General features: G+C 52.9%; 4 protein-coding genes across 4 annotated transcripts; 2 read left to right on the plus strand and 2 right to left on the minus strand.

Annotated features, from left to right (window-relative positions):
* Positions 1-566: 566 nt before the first annotated feature.
* Positions 567-4,954, minus strand: T069G_08679 (inositol polyphosphate kinase domain-containing protein; the record flags this gene model as incomplete). The annotated part of the gene is made up of 4 exons (XM_056175889.1): positions 567-2,451; positions 2,565-2,638; positions 2,693-3,493; positions 3,554-4,954. 4 exons carry the CDS (start codon positions 4,952-4,954, stop codon positions 567-569), a joined length of 4,161 nt encoding a protein of 1,386 aa, XP_056026838.1.
* A 5,048-nt stretch (positions 4,955-10,002) lies between these two features.
* T069G_08680 (uncharacterized protein) lies at positions 10,003-13,023 on the minus strand (the record flags this gene model as incomplete). Its single annotated transcript, XM_056175890.1, has 1 exon — positions 10,003-13,023. One exon carries the CDS (start codon positions 13,021-13,023, stop codon positions 10,003-10,005), a length of 3,021 nt encoding a protein of 1,006 aa, XP_056026839.1.
* A 1,088-nt stretch (positions 13,024-14,111) lies between these two features.
* T069G_08681 (leucine rich repeat domain-containing protein) lies at positions 14,112-19,784 on the plus strand (the record flags this gene model as incomplete). Its single annotated transcript, XM_056175891.1, has 1 exon — positions 14,112-19,784. The coding sequence occupies one exon, from the start codon at positions 14,112-14,114 to the stop codon at positions 19,782-19,784; it is 5,673 nt and encodes a 1,890-aa protein (XP_056026840.1).
* Positions 19,785-22,065: 2,281 nt separating this feature from the next.
* Positions 22,066-25,224, plus strand: T069G_08682 (rab-GTPase-TBC domain-containing protein; the record flags this gene model as incomplete). Its single annotated transcript, XM_056175892.1, has 1 exon — positions 22,066-25,224. One exon carries the CDS (start codon positions 22,066-22,068, stop codon positions 25,222-25,224), a length of 3,159 nt encoding a protein of 1,052 aa, XP_056026841.1.
* Positions 25,225-25,501: the final 277 nt, after the last annotated feature.

The following is a 25,501-nucleotide window of genomic DNA, read 5'->3' on the forward strand; positions in this document are numbered from 1 at the left end:
GTAAAAAAGCACATAGTAAGACAGTCTGATTCCACGCTAGATCAAATGTCGGTCTGACAGTTTGTCCAAAGGCTAATGGCATTATAAATGCGGAACCGGCAATTGCTTCGCCCTTATCTGTACAGTGAAGAAAAGCACAGTTGGTTCGTGAATTCCTCGCTCATCTGGCCATCTGGCCATGAATACCATCCGAGTTGATGTATGGAGGATGCCTTGGGCGACAGAAGAAAGAAAGAAAGAAGAAAATACGCAAATAGTATACTCGGCATTACAAAAAAGCTTCGTGGGTCGTCATCATTTGCTCAAGCGTCCAGCAGCTAATGATGAGTCTAGTATTCCTCATCATCACCATGCTATCCACTCAACCTGGTATCCGTTGTAGACAAGGAAAATCATAAACGGTGCGTCGTTGAAACGTTAGAAGAGGATATAAAGTAAAACAAGGGGAAATGAAAAATGAACAAGAGGTGATTAAAGCGATGAGAATGAAGGGAAAAGAAAGACAAGAGGCGTTGTCATGCGCTTGAAACATGCTCTCACGCTTCCTCTGTCGGGAAACAATAAGATTATACACTAATCATTCCGTCGTCTTCTTCATCGTCCATGGCATCAAGGCCCTGGGATGAGCTCCAGCCGCGAGGATCAAGTCCCAATTCGGCTCTCGTATCTCGCTGAATCTGCAAAAAGTACTTCTTCAGGCTTCGCAGCCCTTTGAGGAAGCCAGGATCCGGTTGGTTAGGGTGCTGAGGTGGGCATGGCTTGTCTTCTACCTTGTCCAGCGGCGTGAGGCTGTTGGCAAAGTCTGCTACTTTGAAATCAATCTCACGCTTATTTCTCTTCTTGCGGATCGTCTCCTCGGTATCCGTCGCGGCGTCCGTCATGGAGTCATACGCCGTCTCATAGCCTCCGTTCTCGTCAGAGGCATCTCCGTCATAGAACATGAGCAAACTCGCAGCGTAGAAGCGATAGCCGCGCAGCTCGCTGACAATCTGCTCCAGCTGTGAAAGCTTCCTCAATATGACCGGGATGTGGTGAAGGATAGAGTGCAAGTCGACACCGTTGTACAGAAACTTGGTAAGGGCAGCCTGGAACTCGTTGCCCGCCTGGACTTTTCGGCCAAAATACTTGTCCTGAAAGTCATACGTCTGTGTCTTGACGTTCCAGACTTGCAGTCCGCAGATGCGTACTCCGAGCTCGTACGAGGTGGTCGTCCTGCACTTTTCCTGCTGGGATCTCTGCTTGCTAGGAGATGCCTCAACGCCATATTGGCGCGTTCCCATCTTGAGGTCCATCATGCACGGTCGCTTCATGCCAGCTGTGAGATCTTCCAGGAGTAAAAAGTATTCCACCCTGTCGCGCTCAGTTTTGGCCTCCTTGGGGTTGTTTGGCCGAAGCACTTGCGCGAATTCCACCGATGGATGCTGAAGGGCCTGCTGGACGGCCGTCGAATTTTCAGAAGAGTCAGGCTCTTGGGCGGTGGTCGATGTAGAAGCAGGTGTAGTAGCGGCCACCACCATCTCGAGGGGTTCGTTGGCAGGAGTTGTCGTCGTAGTAGTAGGGGCGGTATTTTGCTTGGCTCCTTCGCCACCATTGTTGCCATCTCGGTCACGTTTGTAATCTGCATCGTCCGCCTCCTCAAAATACTTGAGATCTCCCCTTGAGTCTCGAACATCCTGCGGCTTGCGTCGAAGACCACTTCCAGAATACCTACGCTTCTTTTTGGCCAGCAAAGGATTGGCCGCCAAAGTCTCTGGTTCGGGAGCACTAGTACCCGTGACGTCCTTGACCTCAACAGGCTCTTCTCGTTGCTCGACGGCCAGATGGTTGACCTGAGATTCGGGATCGCTCATCTGCTGTACCAGTGGAGTCAGTGGCTTGAGAGGGCTAGCTGCAACAGATTTGCTTTCCGCATTGTTAATACGCTTCTCAGCAAGACTGGGGTCAGAATTGCTGGTTCGGAGCAGTCGCTGGAGATTTGGCAAAGGAACGGGTCGCTGATATGGGCGCCGATGTTTCTGAACTTCGATTGGCTGCTTAAGGAATGCGTCGTTGAACACCTCGTTGCGCAGTCGCTTATTTACCGTCGTTGCTCCCCAGCTGTTGGGGCGCTCTTCCATGGGAGGTCGCACCGGCACCTTGGATGAGAGGGGCGACGCGGGCGATATCTTGGAGAGCGACGTGCTCCGGCGGTGCGCCGGGTCCAGGACGGGCGATGGCTGGAGAAGATTGCGAGGAAGAATGTGCCAATTATCATCGAACGTTACGGTGGGAATGGGGGCGTTGGAGCTGGCAAGAGATTGGCTAATGACCCGCGCAGGGGTAGATGTTGTCTGCTCGGTCTCGTTGCTGCCATTTGACTCCGGCTGGCGCTTATCCGCCGTCTCGTCTTTTCGAACGGTGCTCTTTCTCCGAGGCTTCTTCTGGAATGTCACATTCAGCACTCCGATATACCTAGAAAACGAGACGATGTTAGCGTTTGCAATTTCCATATGTCAGAGTAAAAAGAAAACGGGAAGGGGAGAGATGTAGGGTTTCAAGAAGCAAGCACAGCATAGGAAGCTTACCGAGGAAGGAATGGCAGTAAATCACGATGATATCGTTCAATAGTTTCATAGAATTCGTTTTCTCGGTTGCTGAGCTGCTTACAGACAGCTCGGCGAGAGAATCGCCAGAGCGTATTGTGGCCGCCGACCTGATGTTTGTATGGAATGAGTTCAATGGCCTCTAGGGGTCGACGGGCCTGGTGCTGGTGGTCATGGACATGGTCTTCATGATGGGTCACGGCTCGGGATAATTTAGTAGGGGTGATTTGGTTCACTTCATTGTCAACGTCCACGGCAGCTTCGGTCGGGACTTGGACCACTGCCGGGGCCTCTGCACGACGTGAAACAAGGCTCTCACGGGAGGCAACATGCGAAACCTGGTAGGAACTCTCATCCTTATTCTCAATCTCGGGCTCAGGCTCGTCGGCCTTGACTAGCCAGGGATGACTCTTAGTCTGTGAGCGCGACCTCGGCCGTCGCACCACATCATTGTCACTACCCTCACTCACGCTTGCACGGCCGTCATCCAGCTCCTGATGGGGGTGGAACACGGCGGAAGAAATCTTTTCTTCGCCAGACTCGTCAGCCTCTGCCTCCAAGTCAGTGTCCGCGTCAGAGTCGGTATGAGCCTTGTCATTAGCGTGGTCATTTACGTGACCGCTGGCCCGGCCCTGCTCAATTGCCTTGGCATCGGTTTTGGTTTTGGTCTCAGCATCATCGATCTTGGCTTCGACATCAGCCTCGGCATCGGCAGCTGCGCCTCCATCCTTGTGTCCGGAGGCATCAGTATGGCCGACCTCGGAGTCATGTGACGTCCGCTGCTTCTCCACCTCGGCGACTTGAGCCGTGTCCGGCCCCACCTCATGATGAAGCGGTGGCTCCAGCTTGGCCTCGTTATGATGAAGAGATGATTGCGGTGCAGAAGCCCTTTCGCCACCTTGTTCCTTTTGCTGCAGCGCAAAGCTGGTCTCTTCAAGGGGCGAGGCGACGAGAGGCAATACATCAGACACCCGTGCTGGAAAAGACTCGGTCCTAGTTAGTTTTGCAGGCGCTCTTGTGTCTGTTGTCGGTGTTGCCTTTGCGGTTTTGTGCGACTGTTCTAGTGGCTGTTTCTCGGTTAAAGTAGTAGGCTCTTCGTCTATCGTAGCCACATGCTTATCGCGATGCGAGGCTCTGGTTTCCTTGCGCCGTGCCTTGTCGTCTGGAGGAAGTCCCTCCTTGAAGAAGCGCAAACTGTAGCTAGACTTGCGACTGCGTGCATTGTGTTCCACACCGGCAATGGCCTCGGCGACTGATTGTTCCACTAGACCATCCTCTTCGCTACCATCGCCAGAGCCAATGGACCAAATCTTCTCCGTCTTCTCGGTAGCAGCAGGTGCTTTGTGACGGTCATGGTGAGAGTCTTGTGAATCAGTCTCGTCTCCCGCATCGGTGGAGTGGTCAGGGGATACTACGGCACTAGTGTAGCTACCGTTGGTGGGTGTTATTGAGTCGTTGGGGGTTGACGAGTGGGAATGTGGGTGATTGTGTTGGTGCGGTAATCCCGAGAGCTTGGAATCTTGGTCAAGCGATGTAGAGGCCCTGCTTCGGGTGCGGTCGAGGAATTCGCGGTGCTCCAAAAGCATTTCGTTGGCGTGGGACAGGATCTCGGACTTGAACGACGACGTAGGAGGAGCAGCACGGTCTCGCACCGGGAGGGTAGAGGTCATGGTGGTCATGGTGGTGGCCATTGTGGTTGATTGCGGTTCACCTCGCGTCAAGGCGCCGTCGACGTCGATGTAGTCTGATGCATCTCGCGGCTCAGTCCAGGGGGTGGCAGGCGAGGACCGAACAGGCCTCGTATTATCAAGAGCTGGCGGAGTGACGGAGGCAGTGGCAGGCGTGGATCGGGTCGACTTGTCCGGCTGGCTGGGAGACGAGTTGGTGCGCAGGATGCCTCGAGCAGATGCCAGGGCCTGTGAAAGCAGCGAAGGGCCCTGCTGGCGCTGGCGGGCTGCGACGCTAGGGGCAGGCTTTATATGAGTTGCTGCCGGTGTGTGAGGAGAGGGAGAGGGAGAGGAGGAGGGTGGTGAGGAGGAGTCCGCTCCGCTCCCGTCCGTCTGGTACTGGGTCTGGCTTTGACTCTGGCTGTGGTCCTGATCCTGGTTTTGGCTTTGGCTGTTCTGGTTTGGGCTCGGGCTCGGGTTCAGGCCCTCCCTGGCAGCAGAAGCGGCGGCCTCACAGCCCGGGGCCGGGGGTGTACTCGTGGGTGCACTCGTAGGTGTACAGGTAACAGGATCGACTGCTGCTGCATCGACAGCAGCATCGGAGCCAACGCCTGCATCGTCGTCGGGCTGGACATGGACATGGGCCCGGTCGCTCAGCAGCGCCGCATGTGCGGCATTTTCGGCGTGTGAGGGCGAGCTGGACATGGGGAGGACATCTGGCACGGCAGAGCGTCTGCGTGGGAGGATTGATTCGTGGCAGACGGTGACTAGCAGTCTGGGAGCTGGAGGTTGCAGAGGTGGAATTGGAAGGTTTTCAGGCAAAGATGAATGGGGGAACTCAAAGGCGCGCCGCCCTCTTTGTGGTGGTGGAGCCAGTGCCAGTACCAGTACAAGTACATGCGCATGTACCCGTGCATGTACTCTTGTCGTTTTGACGTCCACTGATTGAACTGATGGCAGTGCAGTAGCGGGTTACAGCGCTATACCGGCAGCCGCTACGGGCCCTCTGCTGCAGGCTGGCCACGGGCTGCTACGGCCACTCCCAGCAGCGCTGCCACAGGGCACTCACCCCCCAGCTCCTTTTGCCATTTGCCCAGTGCCCAGTGCTGGGTTCAAGCTGCCGAATCACCCCCACCGCTGAGCAGCACGTTCAAGGTTGCATGATGGCGACTAGCCGCAACTCTTTCAGGGGCGGGGCGCTGCCGTCAGTGGGAGGGGGATGCTGAAGCACACGGCGGCTTTGCGGGGTCTTAATGGCTCAAATTGATTGATGCATTTGATCGATGGATTCCATGATTCTATGCGCTTCATCTTGAATCGTGATTCATGTCAGTGGATTTGCCGTGCCATGCGCTGACGGAGTGCAGCAATGCAATGCTTGATAGGGCCCGGAAGCACTGGACTCGGACAATTGCTGATTTCTATCAAGGTTGATTGCTGCCGTAAGCCTACATGCCTGTCCGTATGTACATGTACAATCGAGGTAATCCTCAGGAGCCGGCGGAAGCATAGTATCAATGGAAGGGAGAGAGCCGAAGCTCGCTTACAGGCCGGACTGTATCACTTCCAATGCTGACTATCTGCTATCGACGATGCCGGTTTCACTGCTCGAATGCTTCACTGTCTCGCCAAGAAGAGTCCTGATAACAGCCAATAACCATCTACAGCAGCCAGAGATGAGCTGGGCAGGCTTGGGCGAGGGTCCAGCAGCTGCATTTGGCATGTGAAGCTGTCAAAGTACATCCATTGACGTTGTCAAAATAGATACATCTAGATGCCAACCAAATACCTCCATCAGTACCTCCTCCACCACTACAGGTTCTTATCTCGCTCGAGTACACCAATACCTGCGTACTTACTGCCTTGGGCACCTGCGCCGCTTGCTATCGCCGCCCTGATAGCGGGGCTTCCCCTTCTGTGCAACACAACGCGGAGAGATGCAACCCACATGCAAAAGATAAAGCATCGGTGAGGCCAAAAAGCGAGACATGGCAGCATCCTGTACTGAGTTTGCATTCTCTGTTTCACTGTGACAGACTCAACTCTGCTGTGCCAATGGATGTTTGACTCTGTACCACTCCGGGCAACGCGGCGTCTGGCTCGTGCAACAGCCCTGCGCTACTCGAGATGCCGTTTCTCCAGCTTCGGCTCACCAGCCAGTCGAGCTTCCATTAGCAAACACGAGCCTCAAACAGACAAGCTGGAGCCACTAGCCATCGCGGAATCTCTTCCACTTCCGACACCCTGTGCGGGACCGTGACGCCCTTGTTCCCTCTGTGATACGAATCCGATCCCCGGCCTGCTTATGGAGGGCGGCTCTCTGATAACTGATAACGCCTCATCCTTTTGTTCTCTCGCTCAAGCTCGAGCTTATCAGGCACGCACGATGCCAACCAGGTACGGAACATTACTGTATAATCTAGCTGCTAGTACTGCTACTCTGCTGACGCTAATTCGACCTTGAGAGTTTGAGAGCCCAGCACTAATATACGTGGCTTGATGGCGCCGGTGCCCAATCCAATGGCGTTGCAGCTGGATTCCATGTTTTGTTTACACCTTTCACCTCTGGTTCTCTTATCCTTCTCGCCGCCGCCTCAGACCCGCAATCTCTTAGTAGCATTCCTCACTTTCAAGAAAAAGAAATGACATTTGATTGCTTCGGCAAGGCCATCAGACCGCATGATCCAGCGCAATGGTCATGACACGCACGGGGCAATGCAATCTTTCACATCTCCACCGCTTCAGGTCGTTTTCCAGAAGCTTGGACGTCATGCTAGCCCACGTGGAACAACCAAAAACCGCCCATCAATTGATCTACGACTTGTTCTCTCACCGAGGACAAAGGGGTTGATTAAGTGGGCTTGCTCGCTCGGCATAGTCAAGCCTTCCCCGGAGTTCTAGCTTCCAGACAATCTCAACGACCGGGGCACGCCGTCGAAAGCCAGGGATTCCGGATGAGACTGCAAACTGACAGCCGATATGCAGCCCTACCTATGTCATGTCGTACAGCATTCGTGACACGCTGTTACAGAGCCTACATTTCATTTTGTTTTGCAACGCGAGCTCACCGGTAACGCCAAGTTACCAATTGAAATGCAGGCTGCATATGCATCTACGCTTCACCACCGCCGGGCAACCAGACCACTTCACTCACCCCGAGGAAGCCGGGTGACCACGATGCGAATCATGGTCAACCATTCGTGATCAATTGCATCACCGACGCTCCCGAAAAAAGGAAAACAGCAAAAAGGGAGAAAACAGATGATTTGCAAAACTCAAAAATGGGGTGCCTGGATTTCCAACACCAACAATAAGCTGCCGAGCTCAACGACGCCTTCTCCCTTCTCCCACGTGTGCCTCAGCAGTACCTGACTGGTGTATCCCATAGCAACACCGCCCATCATTACGTATCCTTGGACCATCCACGTCACACATCTGAAGCTCAAGAGTCAGACAATGCGGATTCATTCATGCCGCGAGCTACGATCCCATACCGAGCGCGGACCACCAGACTTGCGGTGTCCCCGATCTCCTGGATCTAAACAGGGATCTCAATTCCATCTAAAGCATCACGCTTATTATTCTTGTGCCCCCAAACGGGCAGTCAGGGACGGCTACTCAAACGTCGAACACGTCCCGGGTTAGCGAGAGGCAGGGCATCTAGACCTTGGTTTCTGGTTCAGATAAGCGATCTGTGGGCACGTGGACAGACGACGCAGTCGAATCGCTTCACGACCTCTACCACGTGAGGCGTTGGTGGACAGTGTTTCCCTTTCCGATGTTCTCGTACTCGTTTGAATGCGCACGCCTTGGTGTCAAGCAAATGACGTCTGCAAACCATTAATGAGGCGAGTTGGTCTCACGGGTAACCCAAGGAATCCCTTTTGGTTCATATCAAATGGACGACGACACCACACAGAATCCTCGAATGCTACTGGACGTTAATTAGGGTTAGGTTGGCCGAGACCTCTGCACACCCCGAGGTCTGGAGAAAGGAGACAGGTCAAAAACAAGTCGGTTAGGGGGATCTACATCTGCCAATAGAAGATGCAGCCTCCTCCTTTATTTCGTAACAGATTGCGCCCTCCCTCCTCAGGTCGGATGTCGTTCCACTCATCGGTTCGTACCTATGCGACGTCACCAAGCGTTTTGCTTGCGTTAGAGTTTCACTCGGATATTTGCCTGCAGCTTATCCGGCGTGCCTGTGAGAAGCAAAGGCTGCAGTCAAAAGGAAGTTCTCCAATGCGCTGATTCGGATAAAGCTCCTTCAAAAAAGGCTCCTCGTGAGTGGTTTGATAGACCAATCTCAACACATGGCCCCCATCACAATCCTACTGCATTACCCGACAGGACCCCTTGCTTCCCCAAGGAGAGGGACACATTGGGTAGGTAGTAGGCCAAGTACGAGTATAGGCTAATCAGGTACCACCTTGGGAGGAAATGAAACAGCGGGCAGTGAGACAAGAAAGACAAACAGCAGACGAACGTCGTCGGGCCAGCAGAGCACGCCACGTTCTTTGTCCTACCGCACCCATTGGACCAAGAGCCAAAAGGTCATCTTTTGGGGGCAGGGGATCCACCGCCAGACAGACGCAGGCATCTGGCTATGTATGTATGTACCTTGACTGTGCCTGTTGCTGGTATGCGGCGCTATTACAGCGTTCCGGGGCCTCTCTTTGCCTGCCTCTGGCCATTGATGTAAAGTGAGAATTTGACCAGGTGATGGTGCTGCCGCCATTGCATCGCTGCCCATGTATACCAATGCAGAGCGTGCTTTAGCTTCGTTTGTTAGTCTGGCTTAGCCTACCCTGGAGAAATCTGGAGGGTTGAAAAGTTTAATAGATGGCGTGGCTTTGCAACGTCGGTGAGAATATTTTGATGATGAGAATTGAGAAAAAAAAGAACGAGAAGGGAGTAAAGGACGACAGTGATGATGAGTAAGAGAAATTCAAAGGTTAATGGGCTTGAATGATGTATTTGCCTGTCCTCATCTTGCTACCTCGGCAGTACTACTACTGCTAGTATCACGACATGCATACCAAGCGAGCTACTAAGGTAGGGATGAAGATGCTGACAATTATTTCAACACCGGTAGCCAAATTGCGATTGAGATACAAAACAGCATGTGTCAGACTATTCACATCTCCAACATGTATATTATACACACCCAAACATATACATTAGAACAAGAATACAAGCCTCGCAAGAGACTGACAATGTCTCAACCGGCATCTATTCAACCCAACATAACTTTGGCGATTAAAACCATCCATGCCATCAAGGTATATTTCCCTCGTATCCACAAAGGCTACATACGACTTCTAACCCGTCCCACCGCTCGAAAAAAACATATTCATCACGAGTTCACAATTGCCTCCGCTTCAAGTTTTAGAAGCCATTGATGATAACCTTGAAAATAAAAGCAAAACACACGTGGGCTAATGAGAAATCCGTATACGCAAAAAAAAAAAAAGAGGAAGTGGAAAAGAAAAAGATGGCGAGAAATACATCACTATGTAGTACTAACATACTACTTATGCTATGCTATATCTGAAAACAACCTTTCCTCATACATTAATGAGAAAACTTCAAGCTCCAGCAATGAGTTAAAAAACAAATGATGATAAAAATAAGACAGGCGGAGACGCCGTATAAGCGGATACCGGCACGCTATGCTCAATGACAGTTGGATGATATCATGGGGGGAGGGTTTCTTGTAGGTTTTAGTGTGTAGTTGGGAGAAGGATTCTTTTTCAGAAGAATTGTGCAGCAATGTCCATATCCATACCCATACCCATATCCGTGTCCATGTCGGAGAGGGCTTCATCCTTCTTCTTCTTACCGGTAGTAGCCCGCTTTTCTGCTTTCCGGGCCTCGTCAAGCTCAGCGTCGACATCCCAGACCTGCAAAAAGTCGTCCATCTCGTTGAATATGTCCTGCACAATATCGGTGGGGTCGTTGTCGTCATCCCATCCGCTGCTGGTCACCTTCTTCCCTCTTTGCAGATTCAATTTGGAGGGGCCATTGACTTTGGTCGGGCTGGCGATTTGTACTGCAGTAACAGGGGCTTGCCGGTCGGGGCTGCAGGATCCATGGCCTGATGCGGTTGGTACGCTCTGCGGTTGTGTGCCCTTTGAACGATCAGCTACGGCAGCAAAGTGGTGACTGAATTTCATGTCTCTCTCGGTGAGCGAATCAGAAGCGAGGCTTGTAGATGGCGGTGGAGGTGGTGAAACTGCTCGGTCCCTGCCTCGTGACAAGGATGATGACGTGTCCGTCTCTGACGAAATATTTTCGCCAGAGCTATCTGTCTCTTCATGCGGTAAGGGGGCCCAGGAAACTCGCTTCTTTGCTGTTGTGCTTCTCCACGCCCTGTTCTTGCTGGATACGAGGATACCATGTGATGTAGAGGCGACGCTGTTGTAGGTCCCATCTGTAAAAAAGCGTGTCTGCCGGCGAAGGACGGGAGATGGCGACATGAATGACGAAAAGGACGTAAAGGCGAACCGCGGCTCTGGTGTGGCTGGTCTCTCTGACACGGGTTCAGTTGGCAGAGGCAAATCCTCACTTGATGGCTGCTCTGTAATGACACTTTGTGGTGGCACAGCAAAACTTTCACCGGCTTTGGTAGGTGTGAGGGTTGGATTCTCTTGCTCCTGTATAGTTGTCTGGCCATGATCATCTGCCAAGGTGGCTGTCAACTCCGGATCGGCTGCCTTTTCTGATGTATGCGCCTCAGACATGTCTAGACCTGCATCCCCCTCTGTGAGAGGTAAAGGTTGCGTCTCTGCGGAGACCTCATCTTGGGCAAGACTTGGCTCTGCCAACTCCAGTGAGTTAGGTAGCACATTGGGGTGGGCTGTGTTATCCATCTCTGTGGGCGAGGCGCTTTCAATCGGTAGTTGACTGGAAAGAGAAGCTGTTGAAAGGGCTGCAGTGTCGCGAGCCATGGGCTCTTCTTGAGATTTGTCCACTTTTGAATGATCGGGTTTGCAAGTTAAATCGGGAGCAATGGCACTCAGGCTGGGCTGCGACATCGGAATATTGGTCTTTATGACTTGTGGTAATGGATTCTCTTTGGCCTCTTTTGACTCGACATTTTCCTTCGATTGCTGGCTATCTTCCTTTTGAAAGTAGATCGTTTTGTTTATAGCTGTGGGCGATTTGAGCGGCGATGAATGATAAGGTCGAGCAATCTTGTTGGAAGCAGGCCGCGAGTTGATTCTACCATTTCGAGGGCTCAAAGACTGGAGAGCGGATGATTTAGGAGGGCTATTTGTCTTTGTAGGACTACCGTTGTTGGACGACTCTTTGGAAACATTGGCTGCTTCACTCCGACTAGCGGGCTGTTGTGCGTTTGATAGAGCTGTAATACTAGAGTCAGGAGACAAGTCATCGGATCCGTCAGCATCGTCATATATAATTGGATGCGCTATTCGTGTAGGTGTTGTAGCACCGAAGCGCGTGATGAATCCATCGGGGGCTTTGTAGTTTGCTTCTAGACCATCCATAAAACTATCCTCGGGATTATGAGCTGTGCTTGCATCATCTGAAGGCAATGTAGGCTCATCAAGGTCGGGGCCGGTTGGGGTAGTTGCCCGCGGAAGCGATTGAGTGCTGGCACTCGCCCATTCGTTGAACTCAAGTGGCGAACGTTCTTCCTCTGGTGAGTGAGACTCTGGTGCAGTGGTGTCGTCGTCGTCAATATGAGCTTCTTCATCAGCATGACTCTCCGCGCCTAGCATTTCTAGATCTGAGAAGTCAGATAGATTTGTCGGAGCTTCTGATAAACAAGATAAACCACTCGAAGACCGCGGGCGGTTGGGTGATTTGCTGGGCGATTGAGTTGCTGAAACTCTCTGCTTCGATGGTGTTTGCGCTGGGGACATGGAAACGGGAGATAGGGCCCTCAACAAGCTGGGCTGGGAAAATGGAGACGACAAGGAAGAGGATGGATTCGGCATATTTGTTAAAGATGCATCAGCTGATGGACGAGTAATGAGAGATTCATCATCGTCGGAGTCAAACGTATCGTCATCTTCGCTGGATAGGCCCTGCCTTGGAATTTTCGAAGTAAGCTCCCGAATATGCGAATATATCGATGTGTTTTGTAGACAAGCTTTTGCGTGTTGTTCACCGGCACTCGTTGTTCTAGCCCGCCGTCTTGCTGAGGTGGGGGTTTTGATTTCGAGTTCTGACGATGCCACTCTACGACGCTTAGGCGATGTTTTATCCGCGCCAATTGATGATTTTGACTTCCTCTTGCTCAGCTTCTGTGATGGTGAACTTGCTGCCCAGGAGTCGTAGCCATCCTTGGTCGGCGAAAGAGAAGCATCATCATCATCTCCCCAACGTGAGCGCGAACGTGGTTCAGTGAAAGGTGCCTGCTTGAGACTTTCCGGACTAGGAAGAGCACACTCGGCATTTTTCAGGACCGCTTGCCTCTGGGCAACCGGAGAAGCAGACGCAGAAGCCGCAGGTCGCCTGAGGCTATACTGTGAGCCTACAGGCTGAGACTCTGGTCGACGTTGCGAATTGGCAGTGCGATTCTTAGACCGCCACGGGTTCACCCAGCCGGATTCCTCGTCGAAGGGGCCTTTCAAGGTTGCAGACAGCAGCATCGGGACTCTACCAGCAAGGAACTGTCGTCCAGCAGCCTCATATCTCAACCTCCGTGCCTCCGCATCGTCGTAGTCTTCGTCCTCGGACCCCTCATAGTAGATGTCCTGCGGCGAGAAGACCGCCTCGCAGTAGATGGAGTCCCTCGGCAGCATTTGGGACCGTGGCGGAGATTAAGGCATCAACGGTTTATCGTCGAGAATCGATGGCGGACTGGCTGGATTTACGACACCGGGGGCGCAGGGCCAGAGACGCACAAGGTCAACTCCTCATCTGTGTCTTGGTGATGTCGACAATGGTGGACGCAAGGGCAGGGCACGAGCTGGTGGGAAATTGGAGGTTGGAAATGTCTTGTCGAGAAGTTGCACTTATCGCGGTCCGCACATGACGAAAGACGCGTCCCGCGCCGTCACGTGAGCTCGCGTAAAGAGCGGATCACTTTTGGGTCACTTTTGGGGGAAGCTGCAGGATGAAGATGGAGATGGAGATGGAGATGCATGGGGATTTTCTTGACTAATGTGCGTGCATGCATATGAAAAGGAGTTCGTTCTAGTTGCTGTATCTACGGGCTCCGTTTAAGGAGTTCCGCTACTCCGTACATCTACAGCTACAGCTACAGTTACAGTTACAGTAACAGGTAAGATAGCTAACGGTAATGCCCGGTCATGACAGCATCATCTTACGGCGTGCTAAAAATACAGCGCTGCCCATTTCAACTTGGTTGCAAGCTAAATGACAGCAAACTTTGCGAGATTTCAGCCAATCTTAAAGACATCCATGGGATCCAGCCTCCAGTACCGTTTTCCAGCGACAAACTCACGTGATCTGCCTGTCCCACTGCAGTTGGCACAGCAACCCCGCCGCGGCCAATTAACACCCCTGTTTTGTTTTTCCGTTTCAAGCTCGCGCATCATCGTTTCCTACAGTTTATCATGTCTCCCGCCAGAATCCCCTGCATGCGCTCCTATGCCATCACCAGGTAAATACTCGGCCTTCATCTTGTCCTTTGTCGACATTTGACCCGGCATTTCTGCCTTCTCAACCCCCCGATACCGCCCAAGTATATCTTGTCCCTGCGCCGCCTCTGCGTGATTCCTTTTCGAGTGCGCGCGCATCAGTCGCATCACTGCCTCTGCCTGGACGCGAACCCCGCATAGAAGCTTTTTTGTATACTTGCACCCTATCTATATCTATGGCGTGAGATTCTTATCCCCTGGGTGCATCATCTCTACCGGCCGTCACCATGTCGTCGCACGCCTGGCTGGACTCGTTGACCGAGGACTGGGTGTCGGAGCGTGGATCCTCGCCCGCGCCTCTCTCCCTCGTCAGATCGTCCAAGAAGGGCACACCGTCACCGTCGCCAAAGCTCACCCCGAGTCGCATACCGCGTTGGAGGCATCCTGGGGTGGTTCCGCGGGCGTCGCAGAAGAAGAGCATGACCATTCTCGAGGGCGACCGTAGCTCCGACGAAAACAACAAATCCCCCAAGAAGCGCCTCCTGAAGTTTGTAAAGGATCGCAAGCCGGCGCACAAGGGCTATCTTGAGCGCTCAGTCTCCTCGACAACAACCGGCTCCGTCGTCGTGCATAAGAATGCCCGACAGCGAGCGCCTGCCACGCCGGGGAAATCCGACACACCGGAATGGAAGCGACGATTGGTCCAGGGCAAACTTGATTATGGAGAGCAGCGCGACTTGTTCAGCTCGGCAGCTGTTGGCTTGCAGGACATGTTCAAACCGCCGCCATCAAGCGAAGCCGGCCTCGACTCGCCATCCCCCAATTTCGACTCTCCCTCTCCCAACTTCGATTTTCCGTCTCCATTGCCCGACTTTCCATCCCCATTGCCTAGTTCTCCATCTCCCGATCGCGAATCTCCACACCTCGAATCTCCCACCACTGCAGATTTATACGAAACAGATATGCCCTCAAGTCCGCCAGCACCGAGGCACCCGACGATAATCTTGGAGTCCACAGAGGAGCTCAATGCTGATGAGGAGGGAGGCATGTTTTCGCCGAACGAGATCACACCGAGTCCAAGCCCTAGAAGGCCTCAGCGAGAAATAAAATACAAGCTCAACGTCGAGGACGACCCCTCGGATCTATCCACTATGAGCAACGATGGTCCTATGAACCCCTCTGAGCCCCCCACGGAAGATGAAGAAGATCAGCAAGATGATCAAGAGGCCGAGCAAAAGGCCGAGGAAGAAAAATCGAACCAAGAGGAGTCAGAACAAGAGGATTCAGAGCAAGAAGACTCAGAACACGAAGAACCAGAACATGATGGAGATGGGCAAGGGAAATCCGAACAAGACGAAGGATCATCCCAAGACGATAGTTATCTCGCCATTCCCTCCTTGATTGATGGCGGATCTAGAAAAGCGAGCGGCCAGAGCTACACGAAAAACGAAGACTTCAGCCCCATCTTAATCGGCAAGCGCAGTGACGAAGACGGAAAAGTCGAATTTGCTCCCCTCGAAATGCCCACGGAAGAATTGCGAGAAAAGCTCGAGAGGCTTCAGCTCAATCAAATGATCCTGGATCCGTCACACAATGCTTCCGACAGTGCAGTGGACGTGAAGCCTACCCAAAACAAAGCAGAAGATGACGAATCCTCGCTTAAATACCATTTCGATACCTCCCATGGGAGCGATGAGTCGGCTGAGGAGGGGTCTCTGCGACATCATTCCCTGAGTCCTGATTTGGGCGAGGATTGGTCAGAAATGCTGCCCGAAGACTCGATGCAAGCAAGCACGCCCAAGCAATTCCCCACCTTGCGGACCCAAGATGCTGATTCCAACCTGTTTGGCTCCTTTTTCGGCACTCCGAACCTGCCTCAAGCTCCATTCCCAAGCCCTGATAAAAAGCAGATCCGCGATCCTGGCAACCGATCCAACTCGAGTCCTTTGAAACTCTTTGGGCCGTATGACACATTTACCAACCAGACCTTGCTTCGGCGCATTAGTCAATTCGAAGAAGACATGTCTGGTAGAAACTCACGAGAATCCTCGCCTTCCACACCTTCCAGCCGGGAACCCAGCCAGGATGCCAGCAGGAAACGGTATGTTAGTCATTTTGGGGCTGGTGAATTGGAGGGGTTTGAATTCACAAGTGAATTGTCTCACCTGGCCGGCCAACATTCCAGCCTCCTTTCCAAGGATGACAAGGATGACAATGAGGAAAAGTCGCCGTCAGATCCTCCCTTGGCTGTCAAGGGAGCCTTAAAGCTTGTTCCTCCACAATCCTGGTTCCCTGAAGATGCTTCATTGTACGTTCGTAGGAGCCGTGGCAAGAGCAAATCTCAGACTCCTTCAGTCAACACTGGTGCTGGAAACGATTACATGTCTAGTTCGCCTGAAAGTTCCCTCACCCCCCAGGATGAGGCTTACGATCTGTCCTGGGTCGCAAAGCGAGATTATGGATCCGAAACCAAGCGACCCAGAGCGTCTCCTTCCAAGCACCCGACGCCAAAACGCCGCCGAACGCTCCACCGATCCGATGTTGCGTTTGGCAGCGAAAAGCGACTCCGCGCCCTGGGCAAACAACGAAAGCGGTCCCTGTCCGAGTACTCGGATTCTGCCGACGACCAAGATGAGGAATATGTGTCCAGACGCGGGTCCCATTCTTCAGGTCACACTTCGAGGTCGCCGACAGAGGCCGTTTTCCAGAACAAGGCACGTCGATCAGCAGCGAGGTCAATGTCAATCCAAGACGAAGCTGAGCCGGACACAACTGGCAAAGCTGCCGAACGCAAGCCTTCTATAAGAACGCAAGATTTTGTAGACCAGGCCGCTCAAATCATGGCCATGATTCGCAGTCAGGTTAGTCAACCAGGGCTGTCAAGCCTTGAAGAGTCTGAGCTGGAGATCAAGGTACCATCGCATAACGCTACACTGGAGGAGTCCGATAACTCTACGGCAGAACCATTCTCCCGACCACCCAGTCGAGATGGAAAGCCAATCCCCAGACAGGCGCGACAGCAAGAGGACCCCGAGGTCGTAAAACGACTCAAGAAGTACCAGGAGCTGAGCGACATGGGCGACGTAATTTCTTCATCAGTAAGATCCATGGGCCTTGCAAAAGACGCAATTCGTGCGGCCAAGGAGGTTGAACGTATGGTTGATCGAGCCAGCCGTACTCGGACCAATGGCCATGGCGGTGGCGGATCGAATTCTGAGTCGGCAAGCGAAACGACAAGTCCAGTTCATGACTTGTTTTCTAGCACATCTGGTCGCTCTACCAGCCATTTGTTCCCCACCTCTTCGTCCAGAGGCTCCGAATCACGCAAAGTCATTGCTCCCGAGAGTGTTTCGCACCTGATTCCAGACAAGATTGGCGGCATGTATTTGGACAAGCAGAACAACATTTGGATAAGAAACAAAGAGTCAAAGGATTCTGTAACGTCCCATGCCTCAGGATCTGACGAGAGCGAGGAAGATCCATTTGCGAACATTCCTGATTTGTCCGTTGATATGACAGAGGAGATGCAGCATCTGAAGCAAACTCCTCGAGGCCAGGGTGTGGCAAGCAACAAGGACAGCACCTCTCGCCCGAACTCTGCCCAAACACATTCACTTAAGAGCTATACTACTCTGGCGGCTTACGAGCCCCTCGATCCTGAGGTAGCCGAGAGGGCTAGAGGGGAGATTGAGAAGCTCGATGCTCAACCTGGAGATGGTTCTAAAGCTGCAGAGGAGGCCGGCAAGGGTTTGCACGTTCTCAAGGCCAAGACAAGTAGCGATGGATTGTCTTCGAAGCGTCGTAATATTACGATTTCCTTTACGTCCCCCATTGCTTCGATTATTCTTGGCGTGCTGCCTGAGGATATAGAGGGTCTGGAGGACGATCCAGTGCCGGGCGAGTCATCCGAATCGCCTCCTCTTCTCCAAGCTCAATTTAGCGGCGCTAAAGGAGTTCAAGGCTCTCTACGAGCAATCCGTGCTTCGTCGTTGTCTGGATCCAAGTTTACACCCAGGCCAATCTCACGGATAGAGGAGCGGGATGAAGAGAGTACCGTAGAGTTGTCGAAGGGCCAAAGTCAGAGTCAGAGTCCACACCAAAGCCAAGATCAAAGTCAAAGTCAAACCCAAACTCCAGCACACCCCCAGCGCCAGCGCCAAGTCAGCTATCTTGGCGACAACTCAATGTTGAGCCTCAAGTCGCTGGAAGGGGGCTCAGGCTTTGGTTTCCTCACGGCTACTCCCAGCCCAGCGGCCCATGGTGTCTCGCTGAGGGCTGACGACAGTCTACTGATTGGCCGAAATGTGGGAAAGCTCTCACTGAGCCCGCTCTCAGAATTTACAGTGAACCATGAAGACAAGTCATTTGGGCTTGAGGTCAGCTACGTTATGGGACCCAAGCGATTGGCAACAGGCGATGGCTCGAAGAAGGTGCTGTCCATGACGATACGAGACCTTGTGGAAAAGCTCTCCGAAGCCGAGCCGAACGAGCCGTTCTGGGATGACATGACCTCTCTCACTCTCCAAGACAAGCAGCTGACTAGCTTGCACATGCTGAATGAGTTTTGCTCCAAAATCACGACATTGGATGTGTCGAAGAACTCGCTGGCGCATCTTGAGGGTGTGCCTGAATGTGTGCGACAGCTTAAGGTATCCGACAACATGCTGACGGAGCTCACCTCGTGGGACCATCTCATTCACCTGCAATATCTGGACATTTCCAACAACGAAGTTAAGAGCTTATCGGCGTTGAAGAGGCTCATCCACTTGCGCAGCTTGCGTGCAGACAATAACTTGCTAACAACTCTTGACGGACTGGACTCTCACGATGGACTACTTACCTTGAGGGCACGCAACAATCTAATTGAAGAGCTTGATTTTACCGGCATCAGTTGGGAGCGCTTGACAGAACTGGACGTGGCCTCGAATAGTATTTCATCGGTCCAGGGACTTGAGCTGCTGCCTGCGCTTTCCCAGCTGGACATTTCGGACAACCAGCTTGAGTCGCTCGTGTTTGACAAGGCCAACAGGACGTTGCGGAAGCTTGACATTAGCGACAACCACCTTGAATCATTGGATATTCGACACCTCAGCAGCTTGCAGACACTTCACGCCGACCGAAACTGTCTTAGCCACCTCTCCGGCTTCCGCTACGTTCGTCGGTTGGACAGCCTCTCCCTGCGCGAGCAGCAAGGTGAGGTCCCGCTCGAGTTAGATTTCCTGACAACTGCCTGCGAGATAAGGAAGCTGTTTTTGTCTGGAAACTACCTGGGAACATTCGAGCTGAAGGCAGACTTTCTCAACCTGCAGCTGCTTGAGCTTGCAAGCTGCGGGTTGGAGGAATTGCCTGATGAGTGTGGCCAAATGATGCCCAACTTGCGTATATTGAATCTCAATTTCAATGCCCTAAAGGACCTATCGGCCTTGCGATTCATTCCGCGACTGAAGAAGCTGCTTGTGGCTGGGAATCGGCTTTCAGACACAATGGCAGTGACGGAGCTCTTGACCGACTTTCCTCATCTCACAGAATTAGATCTGAGGGATAACCCCATTACCCAGGGTTTCTATCCTCCAGTCCAAATGCTCATCAGCCCCGATAACATGGGCAGCGCTGACTCCTTTATGATGCCGGATGCGGACATGGAGAGAGATAAGACTTTTGCAAGGCGCCTGGATGAGACTACAAAGCTACGTCGCCGTCTTCACGAAGTGGTTTATGTTGCTAGCTGCAAGCGCCTCCGCAGGTTGGATGGCCGCGCCATAATTAGGGAGAAGACGCTGGCCAAAGACGTTTTGCTACAAAGACTCATCGATGATGGGCTTGTACCAGATCTAGAGGACACATTGATTGCTGAATCGGAATCCGCACAGCAGCAAAAAGAAACGGCACCAACGCCTTCACTCAGCACAAATAGGGGGTTCGCTGGAGAAGTTGGCGGACGAGCGAGCCGCAGCCGGTGAAACACAGGAGTGTGTTGTTAATAAGGCCCAAAGACGATGTGCAAAGGGGCATAAAAAGTAATGATAATTTCTGTTTTTTTTTTTTACGACTGGGCGTTTTTGGGGATATCCATGAACAAAGGTTGCGTCTTGGATGTCATGACGAAGGCAGGACGGAGAGCCTAGAGCTCAGGCGGGTGGCGTTTCTTTGTTTTTTTTTCTTTGTCTATTTCAAAGAGGATTGGCACAAGGCCGGAATGCAGGCTATGAATTTCTTGCGCTTTTCTCTTTTTTTCTTTGTTAAAAAGCAGTACTCCTTTTTAGTGTTTCCTTTTTGGTCAAGATCTTGTTTCGATGGTCTAGGAGTTGTAAGAATACGGAGGGGGGAGGGCACAATGATGATATCCATATCAATTTTTAGTTATTTTTTAGGGTGCGTTTCGAGCGTGCGCCTTTTCTGTTTATGACTCATAGAATTTTTTTATTCTTTTATTTGTTTTCTTCAGTTGTTGTACCTTGTGAAGCTACTTCTTCTTTTGTAATCGTGTCGTGTGTGATTTGGCTTGTATCAAGGGGCGTTTTGGGAGGCAACAAAACGCTAGGCAGTGTAATGCGTGTTTACTGCGTTTCAAGTTGGTGAGGCGGAAAGGGAATGAATGGAATCGAATGGGATGGAAAGGGATTACAAAAATCACTGGACGCTAATAAACACAGAGAAAATGTTGAACCGGAAAAATGGATACAACTTCACATCCAATAGCGACTTGTACCTAGGTATGTTGAACAGAAAAGCTTCGAGTTAGTAGGTGAGCCTGGGAATCACATGTTACTGCAAATGGTAGGTGGTTGCATTTTCCGAGCTTGACGCAGCTTATTTGATAGGCAAAGGCAAGGGAGGGATATGCACATGTAAGCTGCCGGCTGGGCTGGCATTTTGGTTAATTGGATGCGTTAGGTTGGGTTTCTTTTTTTGGCAGAGTGGAGATTTGGGGAGGGAAAGAAGCAGTGCATGACTGTGCAGTATCTTGTCACTTGTTTGGCGTGTGAATATTGAAAAGTGGTGAGATTGGTTGGCTGTTGATGGAGGGTGTTTGATGCTGCTTAGGGGTCGAGCTGAGAGATTATGAGTACTTGTGTAGGCCATCTATTAACACGAGGATATAATGTACTTCGCAATAGTAGTAGGCAGCAGTGGAATGTTTTTAAAATTGAATATCCTCTTCTCACGCGGTGGCCTAAAAGAGCTGCAGCATCGTGTGAATCGGTACCTAATGAGTACGAGTAATATCCAATGGAACCATGGAAAGCAACAGGCACCAGCACGCATTGAGCCTTTGGGCAGCTGTTTTGGGCCTCAAAAACAAAACAGCTCAAGCTAACACTAACATCCCATTGATCCCGTCTCAGCTTTTGATTGCCGCCCTTGATGCCAATCCCCGTCCAATTTATCTTAAGCGAGTGCCTCATCTGGCCTAAGCCCGCTAATTCTATTTTTCTCCATTTGCCTGGCCGCATGTAATCCATGTAAATTTGATCCAATCTTTTTGGGGGGCGCTCGTGACGTCTTGTCAGAAGGGAAAAAAACCGCTGATGGGACACAAACACAGACAGGCGCCATCCACTGAGTGTCATCCGTCCGTCCATGATTTTCGCCCCTCCCCGCCGCCGTCTGAAATGACAGCACCGCAACCTCACCTTTTTTGCCCTACCTCTTGCATTCTCTCTCCCTCTCGCCATCACACGAAATCTGGTGCATTCTTTGCCAGCTTCCAACTTGAGACATTGCCATTCATCGTTACAACAAGAAACAACATACACACAGAGAGAGCCCGGGATTTTCTTCATTTTACCCTTTGGATCTAGCGGCACTATTGAATTTCCAGTAATTGCTTGCACAAGCTATCCAACTATCCTGGACCCTGGATCGGCCGCTAAGGCTTCCCCCCAGTAAAAGAGGCGACAAGCACCGCAACAGCTTCTCTCCCCCGTCCATCGTTATGCCCCTCGGCTGTGTCTAGGGTTGGGTTTTGGGTTTTGCATTCCTCTGGATTTTTTTGAGTCACGTCAGCGCTGCTCTTTTTTTGCATCATCTTCTTGTCGCGACACGAAGTAAAGACACCCTGACAAAGGCGGAGAAAAACGACAAGATCGACATCGACAAACGTCATCGACTTCGAGAGCGGTAATCGACAGCGACAAGTGACTCGACTCGACTCCGACAGAGAGACACAAGAGTCTGGGCGAGAGAGAGAGAGACTCAGAGACAAGACAGACGGGAGCCTCGGTGGCCTGTTCGAGGAGGATGGACTTGTCCGACTCCGTCCCTGTGGCTCCTCCGTTAGAACGATCCGTCTCGCAGCAGAGCAACGTCTCGTATCGCTCCCATCGCAGCATCCGCACCGGCAAGAACCGCGCGTTCCTCAACCACAATCATCACCACCTCAGCAGCTCCGCCAGTAGCATTGCCGAGAGCGACAAGTCCCTCACCAGCTTCCCCAGCTTCTCGCCCGAGCTGCCCGGCACCGACCGCTTCGGCGATGACAACGCAGACCACAACCAGCTGCACGCCGCCATCCGCCAGCCCGACAGGACGGCCCGCGTCAAGGAGCTGAGCGGCGTGGGCTCGTCCATCGTCGACAGCCTGACCTGGCGCAACTCGGCGCGCGAGGCCCTGTTTGAGGATGCGCCGCTGTCGCAAACCGTACCCGGTGCGCTACATAAAGCCGATGACAAGCACCTGGAGCGACTGATTGCGAGACACGGCGCCGTGACCCTGGTGAGGCAGATCGCGGGCGACCTTGCGCAGAGAGACGCACAGATAGCGACTCTGCGGCGGCGGGCGGATGAGCGCGAGAGGGCGCTGAGAAAGATTATACGCGAGTGTGGACTGTCCAGCCTGGAGCTGGAGACGAGGCTGCGGGTGGTGGAGGCGGAACTACGCAAAAACGGACACTTTCAAAGAGACGGCGGAGGACTCAGTGATTTGATGAGCGACGCCATGCGAGACACGGTGACGGAGGCTTCGGGCACGACCAGCAGTACGATTCGCGCGCACGCCAGCAGCGTCCCCTCGGCGTCGGGTGGTAGTCCCGAGAACACAAAGGCTGGCACGGTCAAGGGGTGGAAAGACTTTCTCTGGGGTGGTACGTCGAAAAAGACATCATCGTCCAACAGACCTACGGTGATACGATCGCACTCTAGCCTCGGCCAGCGACCACCGCTGCAGGACGACCTCTTCGACCCCCCGACGACTCCGACCACTACTGGCCCTGGTCAGAACTCTAGCCGGCCGTCCAGCATACACTCGGCCAACACTCCGGAGCGCAAATCAATCGCAAGCTTGACGCTGAGGCTCGTGGCTGGCGGCGCTGTCGCAAGTCGAGAGGCAGAGAGGGGACGTGCTGCGAGTAGTGCTGCCCGGACGGAGACAACCAGGGCCGCATCAGCTGCTAGTAACCAGACCAGTCGTTCATCCCGAGCCGTGTCTGTTGCCGGAGGCCCCAAAGCACTCATGGCCATGGGGAGATCCACGCCCACCGCTGCCTCGGCCAGCGCGAAACTGCAGACCCAAGAGGTGCGAGGGAGCGGCTTGGGCAGCTCGCCTGGCGGATCTACCCTGCGTCCGGATAACTATGGACCCGTCGAGATGGACGCCATCCTGCCTCCAGAGTCTCAGCCTCCGACACTAACGCAGATGTACAACAACTACCCCAACAGCGAATATCTTACGGACCGATTTGGCTTCATCTATGACCAGCGGCGCAAGAAGCGGCAGCGAGAGGCTTCGCAAATGGCCCAAAACATCCGAAATGGCGATCGCAGAGAAATGATTGGAAACGGCAACAGGACGGGCATCTCGCCTAATATGCTGGGCGATCCGCCGAGCCCCAAGATGAGCGTGTCTAGTGACCCCCGGCCTGGGAGCCCCAGCTCTCAAGAGGAGAGAGCCTCGGGTGAAGAAAAGGCGAAGCGCTGGCAAGACTACCTGAAGATTGCGACGTTTCCCACAGAGTTGCTGAGCCACACGCCTGGTATAAGTGCCACGGCCGTGTCTGTGACCGAGGGCACTGACGATCGAGCAAGCACTACGTCCAGCCAACGGCTGGTTGAGCGCTCAGCCCGATCGCCTGCGATAACGCCGACGGAGTCAGGACTTGTTCCCTTGGCAAGCACTACGACGGCCGTCGACAATGAAACTACGGTCACTCAGCCACCGTCGGAGCAGCAGGACTCGACTTTTGGAACCCTCGTCAAGGAAGATGCTGAGCCCGTCAAGCTGCTTCTTCAGCAGCTGAGTGACTTGCACGACTCCCTTCAACGAGACAAAACTACACAATGGAACGAATTTTTGCGTAAAGTCAGGGCAGAGAGGCATCGTGAAGGTGAAGCCGCCATAGCTGCAGCCACGGCGGCGGCAGAAGCTCGGTTTGAGAGTCCAGGCATCATTCTGCCAGAGGCCCGGGTTGCAGACGGTGAAATGATTGGCATTTCTAATCTGGGCAACAAGGGCAAGGTCGGGCGGGCCAAGTGGAACGGGTTCAAGACGCTGGTGCTCGGCGGTATCCCCGTGCTGTATCGCGCCAAAGTGTGGTCCGAGTGCTCAGGGGCAACGGCGCTGCGCATCCCCGGCTATTATGAGGGACTTGTATCTCAGAGCGGCGAAGACGACGATGCTGCGGTTGTGAGCCAGATCAAGATGGACATTAACCGGACGCTGACGGACAACATCTTCTTTCGAAAGGGCCCGGGGGTACAAAAGCTCAATGAGGTGCTCTTGGCGTACTCGCGACGGAACAAGGACGTGGGTTATTGCCAGGGGATGAATCTGATTGCGGCCAATATCCTGCTCATTACGCCGTCGGCGGAAGAAGCCTTTTGGATTCTGGCGTCGATTATCGAAAACATTCTCCCTCACGGCTACTACGACCATTCGCTGATATCCTCGCGGGCCGACCAGCAGGTCCTTCGGCAATATGTCCGCACGGTGCTCCCCAAACTGTCGGCGCATCTCGACTCGCTGTCTGTTGAGCTCGAGGCCCTGACGTTTCAATGGTTCCTCTCTGTCTTTACGGACTGCCTGTGCGCTGAGGCGCTCTTCCGGGTGTGGGACGTGGTGCTGTGTACCAATGACGGAAGCACGTTTCTCTTCCAGGTTGCGCTGGCCCTGCTCAAGCTCAACGAGAGCAATTTATTACAATGCGACACGCCAGCGGGGGTTTACACTTATATCAACCACCACATGACGGAACATGCCATTAGCATTGACGGATTGATTCAGGCGAGCGAGGGGCTGAGGAAGGTTGTTCGAAGGGAAGACGTTGAGCAGCGTCGGGCAAAGGCGATTCAAGCTGAGAAAGATATGCATGCTGGATCGAACAGGACAGAGACGGATGCTGTGTCGACTAATACGGATGCGACGGAGACTGGGGATGTTGATGAGGGTGATGAGGATTCGAGCTGAGGAGTCATGACAGTGGCCATGGAAACACACTGCATGGGGATATAAATTGTTCAGGGAGTAAGGAGCACGGAGATGAGCGAGACTGGAGCGAGTGTCGGGGAGTTGAACTGCTGTATACGCAGAAGCGCTGTCGGTGTTGGAATAGCGGAGGGGAAGAGAAGGCAATGTAGCGTGTGAAGTCAGGGTTGGAGCATGTTGAATATGATACCCATCACAATGTAGCCAATGCTGCTTTTTCTTTTTTTCCTTTTTTTCCTTTGTCTCTATCAGTTATACT

This window comes from Trichoderma breve, chromosome 5, assembly GCF_028502605.1.
Source record: "Trichoderma breve strain T069 chromosome 5, whole genome shotgun sequence".
Lineage (NCBI taxonomy): Eukaryota > Fungi > Ascomycota > Sordariomycetes > Hypocreales > Hypocreaceae > Trichoderma > Trichoderma breve.